Raw genomic sequence first — 26,937 nt, 5'->3', positions numbered from 1 at the left:
CCCCCTCCCCTGAACTCTTTCCTCCCTGAGGAGAGAGGATAGAGCCTCAGCACAGTACTGCATGTGAACAGGATCACACCCTTTACAATGTGCATTCTCATCCTTTATCCCCAAACAGCCCCATGAGGCAGGCGGGACCAGGTGCTCCTGTCACACACACCTCACACACACAGCGCTGAGGCTTAGGGGGGGAAAGGGAGGCATGTGGCAGTGTCCATGGCACAGAAGTTGGAGTCACACTTTCAGCTGAGGCCCAATTTTGCCACTTTGCTAGCTGCGAGGCCTTGGTCAAATTGCTTCATGTCTCTGAGCCTCAGTTTCTACACCTGGAAAATGGGGTAGTGGTTCTTCACAGTGTTGTTCTTCTTTAAGCTAGGATGGGGTAGTTAGCTGGGGAGGAGGCTTCCAGTAGAGGCCAGTGTTGGCCTGCCTGGAGTGAGAGGAGTTGAGGATGAAACTGAGAAAGTGTTTTTCCTTAAAGTGACCATCTTCCTTCCAGGTCCTGGGCGGGGAGCTCTGGCCCCATGACTTCCAGGACCGAGGGTGAGCCGAGGGCAAGTACTTAGGAAAAGCTTTCCGGAATAGGCAGCCCAGGGTAATCCAAGACCTAAGGAGTTAACGGGGGGCAGGGAAGACCCCCCCCCACCCCACCCCCGCACTGGCGAGGGCAGGCTGGGACTTGCAGGCTGGCTGACCGTCGTGTGGCGTGGGGGCTTCTGGGAAATGTAGTCTCTGGCTGGGCCCCGGGGCCGCGGTGTTCGGCACACCCAGCAGTGGTGACAGCTCAGGAGGTAGGCGGCGATGGCAGGGGTGTGGGAGCAGGTGCGGAGCAGGGAAACCAGGGCGGGGCTGGGCAGGAGGGGCTGGGCAAGCTAAGGGCTGGGACCCCTGTCCTGATGCTGTCAGAGCCGGACACCATCGGCCTTCGGCTGACGCAACGGGGCCTGCTGGGCTGGGGGAGGGCCAAGGAGTAACGGGACACTTTCCCATCTCCAGGGGAAAAGGGACAGAACTGGGGTCCTTGTTTAGGATGAGAGCTCCCTTCCAGAGATAGTGCAGATACACCCCTGACACTGCCCAGAGAGGTGCCAGCAGGACTAATACTGCTCCCCAAAAAGGAAGGCAGAGCCCCATCCCAGGAGCAACAGGACTTGTCTTCCTCTCCAGTAATGGGACAAGGCACCCCACGTCCAACAAATAGACTGGACCCCACTTAGAAGCGACTGGATGCCCTTCAAGACAAAGGGCGGTTCAGCAAATTGTACCTCTCACCAGGGGCAAAGGGATGGCCCCTCTCCCTAGAAACTAAAAGGCCCATTCTCAGGGGAAGGGGGAGGGGGAGGAGGAGGGAGCGGATGGGGCCTCCTCCACCTTCTCCCAGCACAGAGCCCCTCCTCCCTGCCCCCAGCCCTCCCTCAGGCAGCTCCGTAACCTCCTGAGTGACTTGTTGACCTAAGGGGCTCCCATCTGCCCTCCCCCGGGGCGTGTCTGCTCAGCAGGGGCCAGCATGGACCAGTCTGTGGCGATCCAGGAGACCCTGGCTGAGGGGGAGTACTGCATCATCATATCCTTTCCTGCCAGTGCTGAGCTCCCAGCCCCAGGGCCTGCCCTGCCTGGCCTTGGGAAGTGGAATGGCAGGCGTCTACGTGTCTGTCTGCTTGCCTCCCTCTCTCTGTGCCTTCAGGGGGAGATGGAAACCTGTACATACTAAGCAGTTAGTCCTGGACTCTCTGCCGAGTGCTTTAAATACTCAGTTACCCTCCCACCCCCTGTGACGTTGGGGGTTACTCTCCCCATTTCATGAGGAAAGGTCGGAGAGGTGAAACCACAGAGGGAATCTGTGTGGGTGAGGGCGGGGCGGGGCAGGGCAGGGCAGGTGGGGCGGGCTGGGTTGGGTGAGGCCCGGCTCCCTTTTGGTTTGCCTTGACCCTGAGCTGCAGGCGGTGCAAGGAGCGCTGTGTGAGGGAGAGAGCAGGCAGAGCCGCCTCCTGGGACTCGTGCGCTACCGGCCGGAACATGGTGGCCAGGAACATGCGTCAGTGACGGGTTCAGTCCTTGCCTCTCTGGCCCTGGGTTTTATTATTCTCCACTGTCCCTCCAGCTGGACTTCATGCCCTCTAGGGCAGAGTCTGAGGCTTCTAGAATAATTGTAATAATGATAATTAATAGTTTTTGACCACTATAGGCCAAGCCCTGTGTATTCTTAGCTCGTATAATCCTCAAAATTTGATGAGAAAACTTCTCAAGAAGATGGTTGAACATACTGCTCCAGATCTTGAGCCCTGTGGCCTGACTGTCTTGGGTTCAAATTCAGGCTTTGTTACTTCCGAGCCACGTCATCCTGAGCAAACCTCGATGTGTCCGGACTGAAGATTAAAATGAGTTACTACACGTAAAGTGTTTAAAATGCTGTGAAGCACATAGAAAGGGCCCCATAAATGTTGCTAGTAATACCCACATATTACACAGAAGCAGAGAGAGAATAATTAATATTTATCAACGGTCTCATAGCCAGAAAGTGAACCTCAGGGTCTCAGAGCTGGGAAGGAGGAGCCTCAGACATTTTCGAACCCACCACCCTCACCTTACAGATGGAAAAGCTGAGGTTCAGGGAGGGAGTGGGGAGGCTAAGATTGCAGTGCTAGAACGCACAAGGGGGAGATCAAACACGGGTTTTACTAACAAGGCAGGGGCTCCCCAAAATGAGGCAAGTTCAGCTTTGATGACCCAACAGTCTCTGGTGGGCACCATGAGCAGAGAGACATGAGCACAGCCCCAGGAACCAAGGAGAGAGTGCGAGCACCCCGAGGCGTCCCCGATGGGCCTGAGGGACGACTACAGGCCCCCTGTCCTCACTCTGCTTCCTGCCCTCAGTCTCTTCCTGTACACACACCGGAGGATGGCCATTACCGGGGACGATGTCTCCTTGGACCAGATCGTGCCGATCTCCCGGGATTTCGCTCTGGAAGAAGGTGCCACAGGGGGCTGGACCGGATGATCCCTCTCCTCTGGGCTCCCGGGTCATTTCTGCCTTTGTTGGGGGTGGGGCGTTGGGAGGAAGGATGATGCTCAGTTGCTAAGGGCGCTTTCGTTTCCCTGCCCACAGTGTCCCTGGATGGTGAAGTCTACTTTCTTGGTGAGTGGTCCTTTCAGTCTGAGTCCCAGTTGGGGCAGGGGGAACAGAATGTGCAGAGGGAAGAGTGGTGTGAAGTAAGAGTGCTTTCTGATCGCCTTAACTGTGGCATGCAGGACCCTGCAGGATCAGGCCCCGGTCATCTCTCCAGTCACTCTCTTCCCTGCTTGCTGCACTTGGAATCCACTGCATTCCAAGCACCTCAAACGTGACGCGTTTTCACCACGGAGCCCTTGCACACGCTACTTCCTCCTCTTGAAAGCCCTCACTCCTCTTTTTGCATAGCCAGTCATCCTCCAGGGCTTCAGTTCACACTGACTTTCCTCAGGAAGCCTTTGTTGAACTCCTGAGAGTGTTTGTATCCTGAAAGTGTTTGTATTTCACTCATGCACATTCCTTTGTCTTGTCCTTGCCATCTCTCTGTCACCTACAGTGATTTAATTATTTATAGTGACCTATGTAATGTCTGTGTTCTTTGCTAGACTGTAGTCCTAATAGCAGAGGTAGTAATAATAATCATAATAGAAATGAATATTTAATCAATGATGATCTCGTGCCAGGCACTCTGCTAATGAGCTTTACACACATCACATGGTGCTTTCCTCACGATTCTGTGAGGTCATCACTGCTTTCATCCCCATTTTATGGACGAGGTAATGGAAGCCCAGAGAAATTAAGTAATTTATCAAGTGGTGGGACAAGGATTCAGACTCGGAATCCAGACTCTGGAGCCCACTCTCTTGATCAGTCTGCTGCATTGCTCCTACTCATTCATTAGTTCAGCACATGTTTCGGGTGCTCGCCATGTGCCTGCTGGGTGCTGAGGTTACGCTATGAGCCAGACACCATCCACAGTCTAGCTCCCTGAAGACAAGGCCATGTCTGATGTCTTCAGCATGGTGTTCCCTGTGACTAGCATGTGCCTGGCACAGTCAGGGAGACTGACTGACGGACGGCCCCCCTGTGCGCCTCTGTGTGCTTTTCATTCCACTGGTGGGGCGGGGGTAGACGACAGGTGAGAACTTGGTCTCTTCTGGCTCCGTCCAGAAGGCTACGGTGAGGCTTACTGAATTTTCAGAGCTGAGGTCCACCCCCTTTGTAGACTGAGGGTGGTTTTAATTTGGAGCTGGGGGTACAGAGGGCTCCCTTATTGCCCCAGCTTAAGGGTCAGAGGGGCTTTGGGAGCTTGGGCTGCTGAGGTCCCATGCTGGGGGCTCCAGCCTAAAGATGCACCTAAGCATCCTGGAGGCCAAGGGCTCATTTCCCGCCTCCCCCGTTCAGGCTCAGATGTCACCGTTCAGCTGGACACAGCGGAGCTCAGCCTCGTATTCCAGCTCCCCTTTGGTTCACAAACCAGAACGTTTCTCCAAGAAGTCGCCAGGGCCTGTCCAGGTAGGTAAGACCGCAGGCTCCCGGGGGAAGGTGGGGCTGGGCACTGACCTCCCCACCACCAGTTGACTTTGCACCCTTTGGACTTACACTCCACAGTTTCTGTGCCCTCTCAAAGCTGCTGGCATGAGGCCACAGTGCCCTCAGGCCACCACCCAGCCATGGTGTTTGCATTTCCGTTTTCCCGTTTCTGGACCCGAGTTTTAACTCCAGCAGGGCCCCTTCGCCCTCCTTGCTCTGGGCAGGGCTGCACGGGGTGAGTTGTGATTCTCATGCAGAATCTTTTACAAGTTAGCAGGGTCAGCAGCTTCTAGAGGCCCACCTTCCCTCTCCCTGACAACCACAGCTAGAACCAAGGGAAGTCTGTCATAAGAGCTCTCCTGCCCTTGTACCCTGCTCTGTCCCCCACCACAGCTGAGAAAATGGTCCAGCTTTAACCTAACAGTGAGAAGTCAGTGGCCTCTAGGGCAGAATTTGTTTAGACTGGACGACCAGCCAGGCAGGTAAAGGAGAGTTTGTTCAGAGCAGAGAATCAGCCAGCGAACATGCAAATTCTAGCCACCAGGTGCTGGGGCTTAGCTGTTTACCCAACACTGTCACTTATTTCCTTTCTAGCTAACATCCTGGCTCTGCAGGACTCGGGGGTGGGCTCCCCTTCTATCGTGGTCTCATCATGGAGCCTGAATGTCTGGGGGCTCCAACTTAGTTTGCCCGGTGTGCAGGAAGGGTACTGACTGTTGATGCAAACTGGGCAATGTGGGAAAAGGAAACAAGATTATAGAGCCTTGAATGCCGAGTTAAAGGGTTGATCCTATAAGCAGGGCAAATTTATCTCCAAACCTTCAACTAATAAGGATAACCTGTTTTATGATTATTATTGGTAGTTGTAGGAGAATAACAGTAGGTACAGCAAAGAGCATGGACTTTGAAGCTATACAACCTCTTGCATTTGAAGCCTATCTTTGCTGGTCTTTAGCTGTGTGACTTTGGGCAAACCATCTCACCTCTCTGAACCTTGGTTTTGTAGACTTTTTTTTTCTCCCAGATTTATTGAGCTCTCATTGACATACAGCATTGTGTAAGTTTAAGGTGTACAGCATAATGATTTCACTTACATACATCACGAAGTGATTTCCACAATAAGTTTAGTGAACATCCATCATCTCATACAGATATACAATTAAAGACATAGAAAAAAAATTTTTTTCCTTGTGGTGAGAACTCATGATTTACACTCGTAAAAACTTTCTTTCATATAACACAGCAGTATTAAATATATGTATCATGTTGTTGCACCCCTAGTACTTATTTATCTTTCTTTTTCTTTCGGGGGGTGCATACCATGTGGTTTGCGGGATCTCAATTCCCCCGACCAGGGATTGAACCCGGGCCACGGCAGTGAAAGCCTGGGATTCTAACCACTAGGCCACCAGAGAACTCCCTATTTATCTTATAACTGGAAGTTTGGACCTTTGACTGCCCTCACCCAATCCCCTTTCCCCCCACTTCATCCCTCCCTCTGGTAACCACAAATCTGATCTCTTTTTCTATGAGATTGCTTGTTTGTAAACTTCTACATGTAAAGAATATCTTCCTCATGGAATTGTGAGAATTAAATGAGGTAATACATGTGAAAGTGCCCAGCACATAGTAGGAGCTCAGAAAAATATTTCCTTAGCTAACATTCATTGTGGACTTATTGTGTGTTAGACACTGTTCTGAGGACTTTTCAGCACATTATCTCATTTTCCTTACCACAGCCATTCAAGGTAGGTATTATCAGTGTGTCCATTTTACAGGTGAGGGAACAGAGGCTCAGGGAGGTTAAATGCCTTACCTGAGTACATAGCTGGTAAATAATAGAGCCAGGATTAGACAGGATTAGAGAGTCTCCTCCAGAGCCTGAGCTCTTGAGTTTTGCTCTAATGCATCCTAAGCTCATGCCAACCCATCCCATCTACACTGCTCAGGGAAGACTTCGTGTAGGAGGTGATGTTTAAGCTCTGACTTGAAGGATGAGTGAGGTTTTTTTCCCAGGCAGCCAACATGGGAAAAAAGACAGTCGGAGTTAAGAGCAGGGCACTGGGTGGGATTGAAGTTGGGGTGGGAGGAGGCTGTGGAATGAGCTGAACCAGGACAGGCCAGCAGAGACAGCTCATGAAGGGTCTTAAATAACCAACAAAGAGCTTGGATTTTGCCCTGTAGCTTGTGGGGAGCTGATGGAGCTTTAAACTGAGGAATAACGAGGCAGGATTTGAACATTAGGAAAGTTCCTCTGGCAACTGGTGCAGAAGGGGAGAACCTAGAGCAGGGAGATCAATGGGAATGTATTGCAGTGGTTCAGGCATTAAAAAATGAGGCTTGGACCAGGGCCCAGTCATGGGGATGGGGAGGAGAGGATGGACTGGAGAGATCAAACCGATGAGAATGAAGGCACCATGGGAACACTGAGTTTGGGTTGTGTTCACAGCTTTACTCTCTGGGGTTACAACAGTGCCTGGCATGTAGTAGGCACTTAACACATATTTGTTGAATGGATGAACAGAACTTGGTGCCCAGCTGTGAGAATGAAAGAGAGGGAGTTAGTCGAGGATGATTCCCCTCTTTTAGGCTTAGGTATCTGTCTGTCGGTTCCCTTCCCTGCTCTTCCTTCTGGGGTCCACACCTGGGGTAACCAGCAGGGAAACTGCACTAACGCAGCTTCTTTGAGCAGCTATCATGATGTGGACTTCCTCCAGGAGGGGTCTGGGTGAGAGGGGACTCTCAGAGCTGACAGACTCTTGGAAATCCACCTGCCCAACCCTTGCATTTTACAGATAAAAGGACCAGAGTCCAGGATGAGGTTACAAGTGAAAGGAACTAGTTTTTCCCCACCCAGTCCTTGGTGGGTAATGTGCAGCACAAAAGGTCAGGGAGTGGAAGTGACTTGGTCAAAAAATCACAGTTAGAGGAAAGAATTAGCCAACATTAATTGAGTACCTACTGTGTGCCATATATTTTTCTAGACAGCTAGACAACACACAACAACCATGTTTTTCTGTTTAGTCTTTTGAGCAATACTAAAGAGTATCCTGTTTTACAGATGAGTAAACTGACAAGAGAGTAAACTGACATTTTAGTAACTTACCCGAGGTCATTCATTAATTGAAGTAATAGAACCAGCTTTGGAACCCCAGGTTATAACTCCAAAGCCCATGGAGTCCAGAGGTTTCAGTTCAGATCCCAGCTCTGCCACTTCCTAGTTGTGAATGTGAACAATATATTTTATTTCTATGAGCCTTGGCTTTATTATTTGTACAGTGGAAATATGAACTTGCCTTACTACTCCAAGAGTTTTGTGAGGATCAGATGGGTTAATAGCATGTAACTGCTGAAAATAATTTAAAAGCTGTGTCTGGCAGTGCCATAGTCAGTCCTACGACCCAAGTCTCTTCATTTATGATGCCCTTGCAAATCCAATTCAGCTCGGTCAGGCTCATGCTGTTCTACAAGGAGAACTGGCAGGATAGCATAGGAAACAGCAAGTGTTTAGGAGTCAGGCAGACCTGGGTTTGAGTGAGAGGCAGAGAAGACCCAAGAATTTCTAGGAAGGAGGAGTGGCAATCTGGTTCAGAGGGAACCAGAGGACTCGTCTTGAAGGCATATTTCATAGCAGGCACACTGCTTTTACTTAGAGTGTGTTTTTTGGGAGGCTTGCGAGTTGCTGATGGAGATTATGGGTAGTTAAAACCCCCAGCCCGCTCCCTAGTACTAGCATGTATTTGAGTTCCCACTCTGCCACTCATTCTGCGACCTCAGACTTCACCTCTCTGAGCTCAGTTGCCATGGGATAATAGTTGCCACCGGATAATCGTTCCCTTGCTCCTAAAGTTAGTTGTGAGAAGGAACGTAATATGCAAGTGAAGCATAGACCTCAGCACATAGTTACCACCAGGTCGCAGGAGTGGTGCTTGTTTATCTTGGTACAGCACTTTCGTTTTCATGTTCATTATTGTATTTGAATCTCAGGCCCACACTGTGCGCCAGGGAAACAGGCTTGGAGCCTCCCCAGAGAGGCTGAGCGATTTGCTCACGGACAGACAACCTTGCGGAGGTGGAAACGGCTCTTCAAGTCCGTGGCTCAGTATTCCCTCCTTTTTCCTTCAACAGGCTTCAACTCCACGGCCCTGGATCCTAAGTTTCTGTGGCTGTCTCGATACAGGCGCAAGGAGCCGGACACCGAGCTGCCCACGCCGCGCGGCTGGAACTCAGCCCCGGGCACCTGGCCCGGGCGCGCTGGAATTGGCGGAGGCAGGTATCGATCTCGGAAGGCGCGAAGGGGATTGGAGGAGGCCAGGCTTCAGGGGCGGGACCCGTTCTCTTTGGGGGCGGAGCTATGGAGCAAACCGGCCTTTGATTGGCGAGGGTGGCACGTGGGGGCGGGCCCCTCTGGGGGTGGAGCGGGGGGCGGGGCTCCGGGCGGCGTGATGAAGAGCTTGAGGAAGGAGGCAGGGAAATGTCCGCCGCCGCCGGCTCTCGGGAGCGCGAATCTGCAGGTCCGGCGGGCGGTGGGACGCTGGGCTGGGGCTCTGGGGCGGTGGCGGGCCAGACCCTCGGGCGGGCAGGGTCTGTGGGTTGGCTGGCGGACGCTCAGGGCAAAGACCAAGGTCCTGGCCCTGCGGAGGCGGAGACGTTGGGGCTGAAGTGCTGTGGGGATGTTAGTTATTCTTAGCCGGGCGTGATGAGGGCAGGCGGGGGCCAGTGGGGTACTCAGGAATCCCGAGGCCGGGGTTGTGGTAGTAGTAAAGCTCCGTTCCTGACTTCGCTGTGTGACCTGGGGCGGGTGGCTGCCCCTTTCTGAGCCTCAGTTTCTCCATCCTGACCTTCGAGTTTGACTTGTGTGGAGGTGCACTCCCCATGACAGAGCCTTCCTTTGGGTGAGGACTGGTGTGTGTACTGGGGCTGCCTGGCTCTCCTGTCGGTCCTCAGCCCCTCTGAGAGATTGGGCTGTGCGCCGACCCGGAGTCCAGGAGAGCCCTGTCCACCCTGGGCCTGGAGGCCACAGTGAGGTTACAGGTGAAGGGGATTAGGTTTTTTTTTCCACCCAGCCCTTGGTGGATAACGTTGTGCAGCACAAAAGGCCAATTGTTGAGCAGGAGGTTGTCTTCTGGAGAGTGAGAGGCCCAGGGCTGAAATTTGGGTCAGGCTGGTGCTTTGGGAGGACCTGCAGACCTCTGTTTTCTGTCTAGCTCCTAGGTTTTCTGCCCGGAGCTCCCTGGTATTTTTTTCTCATGGGTGTGCCCGTGCAGCTCCTGTTACGTCTGAGCTTTGGCATGACCACTAGTACCCACTTGTGCCCCTTTTCTCAGCCATTTGCTAGGGAACTGTCAAATAGCTGTGTAAGTGTGGGCGGGCGCTCCACTTGCTCTTTAAAGGCTTGGAAACTATGAGGGGCTGGGGGAATAGCACGTTGCACAAGTTTGTAAAATGGGAGGAAACTAAGCGAGCAAAGGACTTCCTCCGTGCTCGTGCTTCTCCTTCATTGCAGCCTCTGCAAGATGCAGTCGCAGCACACGATGGTGCTGATAGTTTGCATCTCTCATGGGCTTAGCTCACTTGAAGGGCTGATCTTGAGAGAGCTGTTGCATCAGTTTCCATGACATTCTGGGCTCTGGTACTGGGACAGGTGAGAGCTTAAGATTAAGTACATATCTTCCCCTTGCCCCTGCGAAAAGGCAGCATCCAGACAGTTGGCAGAGGACAGGCCCGATGGCAGCAGAAAGAGGTGGGTTCTGTTTTCTCAGCCAGCACGCCAGAGCCTGTTGGAGCGCTTCATCTCCTAAGTAGAGGGAGGTCTTCTGTGAGAAGTCGGGACAGCTCTGAAGCAGTTATCTGCCGCTGGGTGATAAATGCAAAGTGATCTCAGAATCTGTGATCTTTCAAAAATCCGAAACTAGCCACTTGCTGGTGAGGAGTTACTGTCAAGGTTTTGGTTTCATTTTTGATTTGAAATGATTTGTCCCCATCGTAGTACCTACAATAAGTGGGGTTACACTACTAAATGCTAAGTTGCTCATGTTAAAATTGGTAAGAAATGGCACCAAGCCCCCAGTTCTGTTTCGGTCAGCTCTGTTTCCAGAGTTGCTTTGGCCTCAGAGGAGAGTCACATCATCTACAACAGGTTGGGGGAACCCTTTGGGCCTCCTCTGGATGTCCCTGAACCCCAAGGGAAACAGATAGCGAATTTGATGCTTCCTATATGCATATGATCAAAATTCCCACTTCCTGATAGCCCAGGGAACCAACCCAAAGGCTGCTTTAAAATGCTGTTTGTCCTGCACATCAGGAGAAACAGGACTTCCCCAAGGAGCTGACAGTCTGACAGAGAGGGATCTGATGATTCATAGAGGTAAGAGAGTGTGGGGTCGGCTCAGCAGGACGGGAGACCTTGTGAGGCGAGCCAAGGGTAGGAGCCCCTCAAAGGCCTAGGTATTTGGGGGGCAAAGTGAAGCTGGTTTTCAGTCCTTGCCTTCGTCTTGGTAGAGAAAGGAAAGCTCTCACTTGGATGCATCTCTCCAAAAATGTCCATTCTTTTCCTTGATTTGTCTTTCCTGCATTCAGGAGTGTCAAGCCAAGCTCGGTAGGAATTGCAGAAAAGTGAAATGCAGAAGTTTTAGATTGGGGTTGGTGTCATTTCAGGTTCAGATCGGGATCTTTGAGCTAAGTTGTGGTGTTGAAGTGAGATGTAAAGCTTCTGGTCAAGTGGCAGGCTGTTCCATCTGATTCTCTTGGCCTCTTTAGACTCCTAGACCTTGCATGGGTCTCAGACAAGTAGCTGTTGTAAGTAGGGGCTTTTCTGCTTCTTCACTTATTTAACTGCTCTTCTTGGTGTAGCTTTTTCTTTCCTTAAAAAGAAATAAGGAGAAATGCCTTCCTGTTTCTATCTAACAACTGAAGGTGCTCTTATCCCTTGGGGAATCCTTCATCGGGCTCAGTACTCACCCATGTCATTGTGTAAAATATTCACCTGCCTCATCCCAGACACATGCAAAGACCTGGAGCTGTGTTCTGGAGGATTCTGAGCTATGTACTAGAAAGGAAACAGCTACTCAGAAGTCCCATTGGGCTTTTCTGGGCTAATTTAACAGCATGGCAACAACAAACAAATTTTGATGTTTTAAGTGGTTTTCTTATTCCATGGTTGATTCAAAGTGAGGTAGCTTGGTAGTAACTCAAATTCAGAATGAGATGTGCTATGAGTATTTTTTCCCTTGGACCCAAGAAATAAAGCATTAAAGTCTGTCTGGCCTGAGAAAGGAAATGAATGCTATTTATAACTCAGGGTAGCATAAAGGGTAACCTAGATTACCAGGGCAGAAGCCAGTGAGAATGTCAGAAAAACAGCCCCTGGGTTAGTCAGTCTCCTTTCTCCCCTGTCTCTTAATAAGTAAAATCTGTGTGACCGACGTTCGCTTTTAGCACAGAGAAAATGAATTTTCCTAGATGTTTATCCTACACGTGGAAATCTTGCCCATCATCTCCACCTTTGTGGGAAGCTCTGCAGGCTCCTAAGCAAATTAATTTGGCCCACTTTGTTCCTTTAAACAAAGGAGAACTGTGTTCCTTTTTCTTCCTCCTTCTGTTGTTCCCTTCTCCGTTTCCCTCTTCGTCGCATCTAACCTTGTGTTTGTTTCTAGAACAGGAGAACCCCCTGAAGACTTTTCTTTCCTTCAGAAAACAGTTTGTTGTGGAATTCTACAGTGGGAGCCTAGAGCAAGCGAGGTGACCCACAAACGTTCACTTAGAAGGGGCGCTTTGCACAGAAAAGTCCTCGGGGACAGAAGGTTCAGGAAGAGGGAGACATCAATATTTATTAGCAGAAAGACAGTTTTGGGACAGAGAAGCTCACTGGCTCGCTTGTTTTCTTTGCTGCTTAAAATCTACTGTAACAGACTTGTAGATTTTACAAGTGGTGCGTATGTGAACTAAAGCTCCAAATGTGGATGATGAGGATTTGAACAAAGTGTATGTCTACGTGGCTGGATACTTTACTATTTATTTTAGTTACTGCACCTTGGTATCATACTGGCCATGTCTCTTGACTTTCTTCCGTCCGTAAAATGGGAGTGAATGTTTGCCTTCTAGAAGGTCTCACAGGACCGAAGGAATGCTAATTTAGGGGTGGTTTCCTCGGGGAAGCACATTTAGGAATTGCAAATGCCCACCTCTAAGAGCGTAGAAACTGGCTGCCCTCTTCAGGGCCTTTCCTAGGCTGGTTTCTTCCAAATTACTACGTCCATTCTCTTCCTCACTCCTTCCCTCCCTCCAGTTTCTTTTCTGTCAATATAATCACTAAAAACCTCAGTCATCTTTGACTCTTCCCTCTCCTATGTCTAATAACCAAATTCTGTCCATTCTTTTTCTGCAATTTAAAAATTTTTTGAAAATTAAAAAAAAAAATTAAATCCCCATAGTTCATTCATGTTGGTATCCTCTTACTTGAACTAGTGCAGTGGTGTCCTTACAAGTCTTCCTCCCCTGTCTCCTCCTCCCTTGGGGCTCACCTTAGAACGTAACTTTTATCATGCCCTACTGTTTTGTTTGTGAACTTGAATGCTGCGCCAAATCCTTGTAGCCTGAGGAATAAAGTTCAGATTCTTCAGCGTGGCATTCAAGTCCTGCGTGGCCTGGCCTCAGCCCCCCTTCTCGAGTCTTATCTTCCCCAGCTCACCTTCATTTCCTCTTACTTCAAACCCGACTGCTTGTTATTTCTGGGTAAAACCCTCTGCTTTTTCATCTCTTTGTTGGCTGTTCATTCAGCTACATTTTTACAGGCTCGAACTTGCTGCTTTTAGTATTTTGCATCCTCTCTCCGCCCCAAATGCCAGCCTAATGCCTCGTGCATCAGTAGGTGCTCAAAAATCTGTTGTCTTTCGAACCCTCTAGACCCATACATGTCCTAGCCCGAGTGCTTTGTCGCCTGAAGGACGCCTGCCCCCTTCCTCTTTAAGCGGGCTCTGTACTTCTTTCTACCCCCAACCCTTCCTGGTTTGCTCTTGCCACTTCTCTTTCAGCTCACCAGACCACAGACAGTTCACAGAAGGCCCAGTGAAGAGAGAGTCTGGAGGAAAAAATCATCTCTCCAGTAGCCTGTGACCACTGCAGCCTGTGGCTGAAAAGTAATTGCACAGTCGTCGTCTTTCTCCTTGAGCTAAACTAGTGATATTTAGTCCTTGCTAACCTAAATTGGATTTGCACAGGGAACAACTTGGATTCTGAGTCCAGGGCTTAACAGGTTTGCAGGGCATGGGATGTGTTTTTAGAGATGTCTCTGCCCGTGTTAATTGTCAAAATCTGTGGTACTTTTTTTTAAAGCCATGAGATGATGGGAAATGTTTAAAATGAAAAGAAAGTGAGGAAGAGAGAAAGAAAAGGGAGGAGGGAGGGAAGGAGGAAAGGAAGAAAGGGACTAAGAAGCATGGTTATTTGATTTTTAAATTTTATTTATTTATTTATTTATTTATGGCTGTGTTGGGACTTTGCTGCTGCACGTGGGCTTTCTTTTTTAGTTGTGGTGAGCGGGGGCTGCTCTTTGTTTCGGTGTGTGGGCTTCTCATTGCGGTGGCTTCTCTTTTGCGAAACACGGGCTCTAGGTGTGCAGGCTTCAGTAGTTGTGGTGCATGGGCTCAGTAGTTGTGGCTCATGGTCTCTAGGTCACAGGCTCAGTAGTTGTGGCTCACAGGCTTAGTTGCTCCGCAGCGTGTGGGATCTTCCCGGACCAGGGCTCGAACCTGTGTCCCCTGCATTGGCAGGCGGATTCTTAACCACTGCACCACCAGGGAAGCCCCCGGTTATTTGAGTTTTACAAAAGTAACAGAAGTATTTGGGGTGGTAGCCAGGCCGAAACAGGAATCATTGGCTCTTTTCATTCTTTTTTTAATAAATTTATTTATTTTATTTATTTTTGGCTGCGTTGGGTCTTTGTTGCTGCACGCAGGCTTTCTCCAGTTGCGGCGAGCGGGGTCTTCTCACTGTGGTGGCTTCTCGTTGCAGAGCACAGGCTCTAGGCGCGCGGGCTTCAGTAGTTGCAGCACGCGGGCTCAGCAGTTGTGGCTCACGGGCTCCAGAGCGCAGGCTCAGCAGTTGTGGCGCACGGGCTTAGTTGCTCCGCGGCATGTGGGATCTTCCCAGACCAGGGATTGAACCCGTGTCCCCTGCATTGGCAGACGGATTCTCAACCACTGCACCACCAGGGAAGCCCTCTTTCCATTCTTTTTAATGCTGGGTGCCCCGTGCTATGGGTTTCTCTCAAGAGATCCCTGCCCTCTGTGTGCTATGTACTTAGCTCTCCTTTGGAGTCAAATCCAAACTCCACGTGGCATTCAAAGTCTTACAGTTTGGCCTTACATATAATAAAAATCTATTCCTAATAAATTAAAAAAATAAAATTGTGTTTATAAATAAAAATTGATTACTGTTATGACTATTATCATTAGCAGTTAACATTTTTTTTTTTTTTTTTTTTTTTTTTTTCGGAACGTGGGCCTCTCAATGCCGTGGCCTCTCCCGTTGCGGAGCACAGGCTCCGGACGCGCAGGCTCAGCGGCCGTGGCTCACGGGCCCAGCCGCTCCGCGGCACGCGGGATCCTCCCCCACCGGGGCACGAACCCGTGTCCCCTGCACCGGCAGGCGGACTCTCAACCACTGCGCCACCAGGGAAGCCCCAGCAGTTAACATTTATTAAGCACTTAACTGTGGGTCTGTGGGCCTCACCCTGAGCACAAAAGTTCTATAAGAGGATGTCCATTTTTCAGATGGAGAGACTGAGGCTTGGTGAGAGTAGGTGACATGCTTGTGATCACTCACCAGGTCAGTGACAGAATAGAACTCAGCTCATCTGTTTGAATCTAATGCTTGAGCCCTAACCCCAGCACTCTTCTTTTGTATCCCCTGATGCTCCTCAAACAAAACTTTTCATTTCTACTTATTTATACTGCTTTTTGTTACTTATTTCTGAGCACATCGTAATGCCATCTCCTTTTTTTTTTTTTCTTTTGTGGTACGCAAAAGCCCAATGCCGTCTCTTTGTGCTGAAATTACTTCCTCTGCCAGAAATGCTTTCTGAACCCCACATTTTTCTGATAGTTAATATAGTTTTTGATTAAGAGCACAGACTCTGGGGCTTCCCTGGTGGCGCAGTAGTTTAGAGTCCGCCTGCTGATGCAGGGGAAACGGGTTCGTGCCCCTGTCTGGGAAGATCCCACATGCCACGGAGCGGCTGGGCCCGTGAGCCATGGCCGCTGAGCCTGCGCGTCCGGAGCCTGTGCTCCGCAACGGGAGAGGCCACAACAGTGAGAGGCCCGCGTACCGGGGGAAAAAAAAAAAAAAAAACGAGCACAGACTCTTCACCCAGATTCCCTGGGTTTGAATCCTGGCTGTACCATTTATTAGCTGTGTGTTCTTGGGCAGGTTACTTAACCTCTCTGTGTTTATCTCAGTCTGTAAAGTGATGATATTAATGCCACATACCTCATGGAGGAGTTGTGAAGATTAAATATACGTACGCAGTTGAAAACCATTCACGGCATGCAATAAGCCTTAAGTATTTACTATTAATATTATTCATGGTAATATTACTATCATTGTTATCATTAACGCAGCCTGACTTGGATTCTGGGTAGCAGAATGGGGATCTGTTTATCTCCTTGTAAAGTGAACGAATCTCTTACTGGTATGTGTTACCCTGTCTTGGGGAGGCCATGCGACGGCCCCCTGGTGGTGTGTACACAGCATTGAGAAGCGTTAATCCTGCTCGTTTGAACTGCCGGCTGATTTGCTCACATGGTTTTACAAGTTCTTCTAGTGTGCTGGAAATGAGACACCAAGGCCAGTGACTGAGGAGATTAGCAGGGACACCGCCTCCCATCTAGTAAATGCTTAGGAAGGGCAAGACATGATCTCCACCCAGTAGTGACAGCCACACACTTACACAACCCGTGGAGACCATGGTGGTACTTTGGTTTTATTATCCAAACGGACTTAATCCTTCTCTCCATATAGTACTTACCCCTAAGAGTTTATAGTTTTATTGAAGATGTTGTGCTCATGTTGGCAAAAGGGGAGGCTGTGGAGTCTAGCAGATCTGGCTTTTAATGTCAGCTGCACCATTTACTGGCCTGGCTCTGTGTCCTTGGGCATGTCTGTCTGCTACCTGCTCTGGGCCTCAGTAGCCTTATTTGTAAAAAGAGGCCAATAATCAGAAATAACACGTGAAGCACTTAGCACAAGCCTGGCTATTCGAGGGGACTTGATAAATGGCAGTCATTATTATCAAAGCAGTGGGGGGTGAGGAGCAGCAGAGCAGAGGGAAGAGAACTAACCGTTCCTGCATACGTGCTGTGTACCAGGCATTGTGCGAGGCTCTTGACCCATTAGGAATTTCATTTGTTTATCCTTTCGGCTTCTAGGTAAGTTCAGTGGTGTTATCCTCATTTTACAAATGAGGAAACAAATTAAGTAATTTGCTTGAGGTTTCCTATGAGGTTATGGATGGAGCCAGTGAAATGTCTAAGTCATTTTATTCCAAAGCCACAGGGCTTTTCCAAAAACACTCTAATTTCCCTTAAAGTTCCAGACAAGTCATATAGACAGGAAGGCATTCAGAATTTGGAGAAATGACTGCCAAGCTTTAGTGTGGTTGAGGAGGGCTTGCTGATGGAGGGTGGAGGAATTGAGGCTGGACTTTGAAGCAGAGGGGCCAGAAAGTCAGAGTGAGGGCGGCGTGGATGGGGAACCTGTCTGTTTAGAATTGGCTGTCTTTGGGTGGTGGATGGTGAGAGAGAGCAGGACCAGTTTGCAAAGGGCCTCTTGTGTCAGTCCAACCAGTTTGGACCTTCACCTGCAAGTAGTGGTGTAATACTGAAAGTGTTAGAGCAGGGAGAGATGAAATCAGGGTCTAACCTGGTCAAGTCCAAAGACTAAATCGGGTAGGGAGAAGCGGGAAGATCTCTTAGTTGGGAGGCTCTTGAGGTAACAGGTGAGGAGAGGATGGCCTGGAGAAAGGCAGCTGTGAGAATGAAGAGATAGATGGCTGACTGGCTCTGGGGGCCTAAGGAGAGGGGTGAGCGAAGGGCAGGATGGCAAACCGGGCCGACAGGGTGATGATGGTGCTGGTGACAGCAGGGGGAGCTCAGGGGCAGGCCCAGAAGTCAAAGCACAGCTTTACCTGGGACCCACCCATGCACAGAGCATCTTATAGAAGTACCCAGTGGAAGTGCAGGGCCTGAACTCAGGCACAACTGGATAGCTCTGTTTAGAATTGACTGTTATGGCTGATGGTTCTTGTAGAAGAGAAGAACAAGATCTAGAGCTGCAGTGGCCAGTATTGTAGCCTCTAGCCACATGTGGCTATTTAAATTTACTCTAGGTAAATAAAATAAAAAATTCAGTTTCTCATTCACTCTTGCCACATTTTGTTTTTTTTTTCAGTACGCAGGCCTCTCACTGTTGTGGCCTCTCCCGTTGCGGAGCACAGGCTCCGGACGCGCAGGCTCAGTGGCCATGGCTCATGGGCCCAGCCGCTCCGCGGCATGTGGGATTTTCCTGGACCGGGGCACGAACCCGTGTCCCCTGCATCGGCAGGCGGACTCTCAACCACTGCGCCACCAGGGAAGCCCCCACTCGTGCCACATTTTAACTGTTCAGGTGTAGCTAGTGGCTACTGTTTTGGGCAGTGCAGTTGTAGAACATTTCCATCATCAATCGGGTAGCACTGGTCTGGATCTTGGGGAGTACCTATAAATAACTGGGGGACCTGCAGCGGGGAAGCAGAGCAGGAGGAGGACACAGAGGGAGCCATTGAATTAAGAAATAATGTTGCTGCCTCTTGGGCAACTCTCAAAAGAAATAGAGTACTTGGATTTTGGTTTGAATTTGCTTTTTCTCCTTGTGTGATGTCATGTTTTTGGAAAAGCCCAGGCCCCAAGTCAGTGGCAGGCCTGGCTATAAAACATCGAAATGGAGGCTATGCTTCCTGTCTTTGTTTTGTAGATCTGGACCTTCAACAGGTCTGGTTTGGCTTCTAGAGGACCTTTTGGCCATGCAGTGAGGAGTGGCCTCGATTAACCATAGAAAAGAAGACAGCAGCCATAGGAGGTGGATACTGTTATCTTTGTTCAGTTCAGGAAGCAGAAGCTTAGAGAAGTGAGGTAACTTGTTCGGGGTCATACAGCTAGTAAGTAGCAGGGCCAGAAATGGAATCTAGGTCTGACTCCAAAGCCTGTATATATATATATATATCTTTATTATATATATATCTTTTATATATATAATATATCTTTATAATATATATATTTATATATATCTTACATATATATCTTTATATAATTATAGTGCATTTATATATACATATATATAAATACATCTTATTTTAGCTAACTTTGAAAGTACCTATAAGCAAAAAGAAAAAGCAATCCTATTACCGAGAAATGACTACTGTTGACGTTCAGTGTATACTTTCCAGACTTTCCCAACTGTATATGTATTTGTCTAAATTTATATATGTATATTTATAAACATGTGGTGTATATGTACATAGACATATATTTCAATCCTTTCTGATGCATATAGGCCACACTCTTAACTACCACCTTTAACTCCTTATCAGCATTTCTGAAGTCCTAAAAGCTCTGAAGGTGGAAAATAAATCTTTTTTGTAAATTTGGCCCAAGCTCAATTTGGCAGTAAGATTTGCTTGAACTGACAGGAGACTATTAATAGGCTTTATTTATGCCACTAAGTGTTACTACTCCTAAGTTGCACTGAGGAACTGCTAATGTTATTGGTTTCTGGATGTTGCCTCTGACTGGGGTGCTGTGTAGCACGGTACAGGTTCTGTATTATCTTTCTAAAATGTCCCAAATTTTGAATTCCAAAATACGCTTGGCTCCAAGGGTTTCAGATAAGGGATTGTGGGTCTGTATTAGGTTATAGTGCTGCCTGGGCGAGGGAAGGAGCCTCCAGGGTCAGTGTTATCTATTTAGCCAGGCATGTGAGAGGGGTTTGGGTTCTGTAAGATGTGCAGTGCAATGCACAGAATTCACAAGAGAAATGGAACACTCTCTACTTCTGTACATCCAGATCAAGCTGCAGTTGGCACTCTGGTTGACCTATTAGGTAGGCTCTTACTCAGAAATGGTTTCAATTGTAGGTGTGAAAGGTGGTCATCAGAAAGCACCCAGAAATGACTGTGAGCTTAACTCCTGCCCTGAGGTTGTTTGCTCAGTGTGTGTTTACTGACTGCCTGGTATATTTCATGTTGTCGAAAGCCAGGGGCCACAGAAGAAGAACATTAGCCCCTGCTCCCAGAAGCCTGTGATCTAGCTAAAGAGGAAAGATTGATAAAAAAGAGTTAAACATGGTTACAGGGAATTCCCTGGCGGTCCAGTGGTTAGGACTTGGCGCTCTCACTGCGGGGCCGGATCTGATCCCTGGTTGGGGAACTGAGATCCCACATGCTGTGCAGCTCAGCCAAGTAAAATTAAATAAGCATGGTTACAATTATGATAAATGCCTTGAGAGAAGTAAGCACTGGGTATGTAAGAGTAGAAGGAGAGGGCCAGAGAGGGCTTTTCGAAGGAGATGACTCCTGAGCTGAGTCTTGAAGGGTGAGTTTGAAGCTCGATACATGCAGGTGGGTTTGAGGGTGGTTAGACTATGCCCAGCATCAGGGCGGGGTGTGTGTGTGTGAAGAGGCAACATTTAAAAAGATAAATGGTTGCCCCCCCGCCCCGGCGCTGCGCGGCTTGTGGGATCTTAGTTCCCCAACCAGGGATTGAAACCGTGCCCTTGGCAGTGAAAGTGAAAGCGAAAGCGCCTAACCAGAGTCCTAACCACTGGACTGCCAGGGAATTCCCTTAAAAAGATAAATGGTTTTGATGTGACTGGATTGGGGGCGAGAGAGGAGTGGTTTGAGTGGGGGTGGAAGATGGGCCTGGAGAGGTAGTCTGGGGCTGATTATAAAGGTCCTTGTATGTAATACTTAGAGGTTTGGGTCTTACTACAAACGTGTTAGAAGTTATTAAGGGATTTTACACACAGGAAAGACCTGCTCAGATTTGTGTTTTCTTCTAGAGGTTGTCAGTATGCACTGGAGGGGGTGAGAATGGCGGCAGGGAAATCACTGAGTGTGCTCTCCAGAGATACTAAGGGCCCAAACTAAGGCATGGCAGTAGGGATAGGAGAGAAGTTCAGGTATAAAAATATTTAGGAGAGACGATTTGTAGGATGTGGTGACCAAACATGGGAAGAAAGGAAAAAAAATCCCTGATGTCACCTCTTCAATTGGGTGACAAGGGACTGCAGGTCTGAGGTTGGAAAAAGGGCAGCGTGGGAGCAGGGAAGCAGAAGAGGAGGAAGGGCAGGAAGCTGTGGCCGGAGAGGGGACTGTGGGGCTGTGCGATGATAAACTTGGTAAAGAGCTGCTGACAGCCAGCTTCCGTACCAGATTCAGGAGGGAAGAGATTCCGAGAAGACTGCCCTGGGGCTGGAAATCCCCCTAACCATGCCTTAACATTTCCTTACATGAAGTCATGAATGAAGATGTTCTAGTTCTTGCTGGACGGAGTCCAGAGAGAGATACGGGGTCGGGGCATCAAAGAGACGCAGGTCAGCAAGGTGGTTTCCCAGTCAGTACACTGCCAACTCCTGGACGGAAGCCCAGTCCACAGGGACAAACCACTTGTCCCCAGGAGATGGCCTGACAGTCCTCAGAAAGCACTGACATGCAGAAACAACACCTAAGCATTATTCCTAAGTTTGCCTTTGCACGTTGTAAAGCGCTATGAGATATTTTTTAAGTACCTACTTTATAGATGAAGAAAGTAAGACCCGAAGAAAGGAAGTAACTTGTCACACAGGAAGATGATGGTAGAGCTAGACTTCAACTTAAGTTTCCTGATACTTGCTTTTGACGCCTTCAGTACCTGCTGTGCACCTGTGCTGCTCCAGGTCCCTGGGAAATAGCATAAAGATGACAAAGTCCCCACCTCATGGGGCTTACACTTTAGCGGAAATAGCATGCAATAAACCAATGAATATATATAAGATTTAATATCAAATGGTTTAGTACTAAGGCATAGTCTTGTCCTCAGTAGGCTTACTGGCTAACTGGGGAGACAGTTACAACACACAGCAATCAAGCCTATTGTGGGAGAAGTACAGGGAGCTATGGGAACATCTGTGTCAGAGCATCTGACCAGTTTGGGAGGAATCAGAGAAGGCTTCTTAGAAGAAATGGCCTCTAAGATGTACCTATACCAGGGGTTGGCTAACTACAGTCCCCCGGGCCAGATCCAGCCTGCTGCCTGCTTTGGTACAGCCCATGAGCTAAGAATAGTTTCTACATTTTTAAATGTTTGAAAAGAATTAAAAGAGAATAGCATTTCGTGACGTGGAAATTATATAATATGTAAACATCTGTGACCATACAGTTTTATTGGCATACTGATGCTTATAGCTGCTTTTACACTATAATGGCAGAGTTAATAGTTGCAGAGACTATGTGGCCTGGAAAGCTTAGGACATTTACCCTCTGGCCCTTTATAGAAAAAGTTTGCTGACTCCTGGCCACAGGATGGGTAGGAGTTAGCCATGGAAAGCAGAGTGAGGAAGAAGGAAGTCGGTTTCTGATGGGATCTTTGTATAACTGCAGTAACTTTAGTATACTTGGAGTATGGCATTCAAGGAGGTAGGGGGCTGTGGTGAGTGATGTGTCTGGAGAGGTGGGCAGGATCCAGACTGGGAAGAGGCTTGGCAGCCGTATTAAGGGGTTTGGATTTATCCAATGGGGAGCTTTTAAAAGGTTTTAAGCCATGTCGTCATTTTTTCAAAAAATCCTCTGGCCACAGTGTAGAGATTGGATTAGAGAGGGTGGGGTGAAAGAGGAAGCAGGGAGACTAGTTGAGGTCTCCCTCAACTGGTTCCAGGGAATTGTTGGTAACCTAGGCTAGTATAGTGATATTGGGGATAGGAGTATATTGATTGATTTGAGAGGCAATTTAGGAAGCAAAATTGAAAGCCCTTGTTGATTGATTGGAGGCATTGAAATGTAACTATTTTCATGTTTCAAATGATTGTGTTTTCTTTTTCAACTCCAATGTTTTGTTTGTTTTTTCTCATTCTTGTGAATGCATGGTTGACAAATCCATGTTTAGTAATAGTCTTCAGAGCAGAATTCCTTAGTGATGTTTCATGCCCCTGGTGCTCCTTGTACCTTGTGGGTCGAAGCAGCATCTTTCTGTGGCCTCTTCATGCTGTTCCCTGTTGACAAGAGATCTGGCTTTTTTTTTTTGTGGTACGCGGGCCTCTCACTGTTGTGGCCTCTCCCCTTGCGGAGCACAGTCTCTGGACGCGCAGGCTCAGCGGCCATGGCTCACAGGCCCAGCCGCTCCGCGGCATGTGGGATCTTCTCGGACCGGGGCACGAACCCGCGTCCCCTGCATCGGCAGGCGGACTCTCAACCACTGCGCCACCAGGGAAGCCCGAGATCTGGCTTTTAAGAAGCAAAGAAACAGTAAATTGGCAGATTGATTTTCCTTTTCCAGTTTGTCTTGATTTAACAACTTTCCCCAAGTATTTCTTTGTTGCAGGTCCTTGGTTTTCAAGGCGCTACGTTGACAATGGCAAGCACTTAGGGCCTTCCCAATTTTACTTCTCTGACCCTTGCCTTTTTCCTCCTGGGAATTTAAGTCTCACTTGCAGTAAATGGTAATAACATCGCTATGTTATATTTTATAATATGTTGCGTGGCTTTCAAAGTGCTTACTCGTGTCAACTATTCAATCCCTACGATAAGCCTGAGAGGAAGGCAGGACAGGTCAGGTTACTGAGATCAGGAGAGGTTAGATGGTTTGCGCCAAGTTCAAAGGTTAATAAATAGCAGAGCTGGTGATAGAACTTAGGTCTGCAGATTTCTTAGCTTTGTTCCTTCTATAATGCACTCCGTCTCCAAGAAAAGGGGGTCAAACTAGCTGGGACAGTTATGTTTTCAGTAGTAAAGACATCTGGATGAAATACTTTTTTTCCCCCTCTCTATCCTGCTCCCTGGGAGCTTCATCCGGACACCGGCCTAGGCCTTTCCTGTGGTTTCAAGCAATATGTAAACCACCAGTCATTCCCAGACTGCAGTTTGAGAAGCTGTGGTCTGTATGGTAAAGCATATGTAAGTATGTTTTAATTCCTTCCTCCTCCCCTTAGGTGGTTCTTCCTTTGATGAGTCGAGACCAGATGGGAAGGGTCTGCTTGTGGACCAAAGCTCCCGGGGTCAGGATAAACCAGAAAACTTGCTCCCAAGGTAATGCAGCTCTCCCTTCACTTGTGCCTCTTAGGGCTGAGGTTTTCCTCATTGTAGAACTGAGGCCATTGCTGTGCATGATGTCCATTGTCCCACAGCCGCTGGCCTAGGAAATGTTAGGCTTTTATTGAGCATTTACTATGTGTGCCAGGCATCATACACTTACATGGATTATCTTCCTTTAACCTAAGAGGTAGATACCATTATTTTCTCTGTTTCACAGCTAAGGAAACAGGTGAAGAAGAGATGTTATATAACTCACCCAAGATCCAGAGCTAGCAAGTGGCAGATCTAGGATTTGAAACTGGCAGTCTAACCCTACCACGGAAATGTAGATTAGAAACATTTGATTTCTCCCTCCCATTATTATTATTATTATTAATATTATTATTTATTTTTTATTATTATTATTTTTTTTTGCGGTACGCGGGCCCCTCACTGCTGTGGCCTCTCCCGTTGCGGAGCACAGGCTCCGGACGCGCAGGCTCAGCGGCCATGGCTCTCGGGCCTAGCCGCTCCGCGGCATGTGGGATCCTCCCGGACCGGGGCACGAACCCGTGTCCCCTGCATCGGCAGGTGGACTTTCAACCACTGCGCCACCAGGAAAGCCCTCTCCCTCCCATTCTTTTAGGAGTTTCCTGACTCTGAAGATACTTCTTTTTCCCCGTTTTTATTTACTCCTTTCTTTTTTCTGATGCTGTTATATTTAGTGTGTGCTCCAGTGCCCCCTACTGGTCATAGCTGGAATCATCTGGTAAAGATAAAAACTTATTTGTGTCAATATTTAAATTACACACTTAAACAGTAATGAACAATCCCTGGACTTTAAATGTAGCTAAATCTATCATTCTCAGTTCATTTTTGAGCCTTCCTGATATACATAGATGCATTTTACATAGTTTTAATTAGTATGTACATAACAATCTAAAATTAAGCACTTTAGTGGCATTTATTCAATGTCAGAAATTGTTTCAAGTGTTTTATGTATCTTAATTCATTAAGTAATCTTCAACAAAAGTTTTCTGAGCATTTATTAGGATTCTGTTATGTACATATGCCAAATTCTGCTTAACTTTAAATGTTGGCATTTGAATAGTTTTTAGTATGACTATGAAAACTACACAAATAATAATAAAATATAAATTTTCATTGCTTTTCTTTTTATTTCAGGTATTCCTGTGGAATAGAGATTCAGGGGAATTATCAAGTCAAAAGATCTAGATAGTTCTATAGTCTTGTTACGTGAGGCCCGGGGTCCAGAAAGAGCACTGTCTAAACCGAGTTCTGATTCACACTCTGCTGCCATCCAGCCTCATGAATCATTGACGATGCTGGGTCTCATTTTTCTCATTTGAAAAATGAAGGGATCAGATTAGATTATCTTCCAGGTCTCCTTCTGGTCTGAGATTCTACAAACCTATTATCTCTGGACCAATGTACTATACAATCAACAACATATAAGTTTACTTTGTTCTACATGGAAATAGTGTTGTTTTAGCAAATAAGATTTAGCAAATAAGTCTTCTGAAATTCAGATGCTGATGTGTGGAAACTTCTAGCTTTATATTCATGTACTTTGTCAAGGAGGACTCATCAAAATATGATAAAAACTTCTTTTAATAAAATTTTTTTTGTTTGTTTTTCTAGACAGAATAAGTCCAAATCTGAAATAACTGACATGGTTCGCTCCTCCACTATCACAGTATCAGACAAGGCTCATATTTTATCCATGCAGAAGTTTGGACTGCGAGATACAATCGTGAAATTACATCTAATGCAGAAAGAAGAGGATTATACCTATATCCAGAACTTCAGGTAGCTCACTGGGTCTTAGACTGTTTCCACAGCAAAATGATCACTCACCTCTCTGAAATTTAAGCACTTCTCCCATAACCTGGATTTGAAAGCAAATCCTGTACAGAATCCCTCCCATCATTTTCTTTTTTCTTTTTCTTTTTTTAGCTGCATTGGGTCTTCATTGCTGCGCGCAGGCTTTCTCTAGTTGCGGTGAGCGGGGGCTACTCTTCATTGTGGTGCGCATGCTTCTCATTGCGGTGGCTTCTCTTGTTGTGGAGCATGGGCTCTAGCTGCGCGGGCTTTGGTAGTTTCGGCACATAGGCTCAGTAGCTGCAGCACGCGCAGGCTCGGTAGTTGTGGCTCCTGTGCTCTAGAGCACAGGCTCAGTAGTTGTGGCTCACAGGCTTAGTTGCTCCACGGCATGTGGGATCTCCCCAGACCAGGGATTGAATCTGTGTCCCCTGCATTGGCAGGCGGATTCTTAACCACTGCGCCACTGGGGAAGTCCCTCCCATCGTTTTCTAAATGAGTGATTCCTTTCACTCTTCCTCAGCAGACATTTATTCTGTGCCTTTTCTGGCCAGGCACTGTGGGAGGTGTGGTGTAGTGGGAGTGACACAACTTGCAAATGGTTGCGGAAATATTTAAAGAGATACACGTGTGCAAGAGAAGGAGAGAGATCCTGATTTTTGCTTATTTCTCTGTGTATCCCTTGGTCATTTGGGGCCTTTGAAGAAAGTCATTTGAATTGAAATTAGTCAGAGGAAGTTAGTGTTTGGTAATCTTTTTAGGCAAGGTGAGCGAAAGTTACATGAATAAAGCATGCAGGATTCTGCCAGATCTTTTTATTATTTATTTACTTATTATTTATTTAGTTTTGAATTTTTGGATTTTATTTTATTTATTTTCTTATACAGCAGGTTCTTATTGGTTATCTATTTTATACATATTAGTGTATATATGTCAATCCCACTCTCCCTATTCATCCCACCACCCCCACTTTCCCCCCTTGGTGTCCATACGTTTGTTCTCTACGTCTGTGTCTCTATTTCTGCCCTGAAAACTGGTTCATCTGTACTATTCTTCTAGGTTCCACGTATATGCGTTAGTATACGATATTTGTTTTTCTCTTTCTGACTTACTTCACTCTGTATGACAGTCTCTAGATCCATCCACGTCTCTACAAATGACCCAATTTTGTTCCTTTTTATGACTGCCAGATCTTTTTAGATCATTGCATTGGGACTATAACACAAAGTAACGTTGCTTCTAGGAATATAAACAGTGA

At 47.6% G+C, this 26,937-nt stretch overlaps 1 protein-coding gene across 1 annotated transcript in view; it reads left to right on the top strand.

Annotated features, from left to right (window-relative positions):
* Positions 1-1,507: 1,507 nt before the first annotated feature.
* Positions 1,508-26,937, top strand: part of INPP5B (inositol polyphosphate-5-phosphatase B) — a gene marked incomplete at its 5' end in the record, with an annotated part of 43,299 nt that continues 17,869 nt past the window's right edge. Inside the window, 9 exon segments of the mRNA XM_079696362.1 lie at positions 1,508-1,564; positions 1,941-2,035; positions 2,875-2,972; positions 3,107-3,136; positions 4,415-4,525; positions 8,672-8,814; position 8,816; positions 23,756-23,852; positions 25,500-25,667. Coding sequence (XP_079552488.1) covers positions 1,508-1,564; positions 1,941-2,035; positions 2,875-2,972; positions 3,107-3,136; positions 4,415-4,525; positions 8,672-8,814; position 8,816; positions 23,756-23,852; positions 25,500-25,667 — 800 coding nt within the window.

Source organism: Hyperoodon ampullatus (genome assembly GCF_949752795.1).
Source record: "Hyperoodon ampullatus genome assembly, chromosome: 2".
NCBI classification, from domain to species: Eukaryota; Metazoa; Chordata; class Mammalia; order Artiodactyla; family Ziphiidae; genus Hyperoodon; species Hyperoodon ampullatus.
This window is presented reverse-complemented; position numbering and strand designations above follow the sequence as displayed.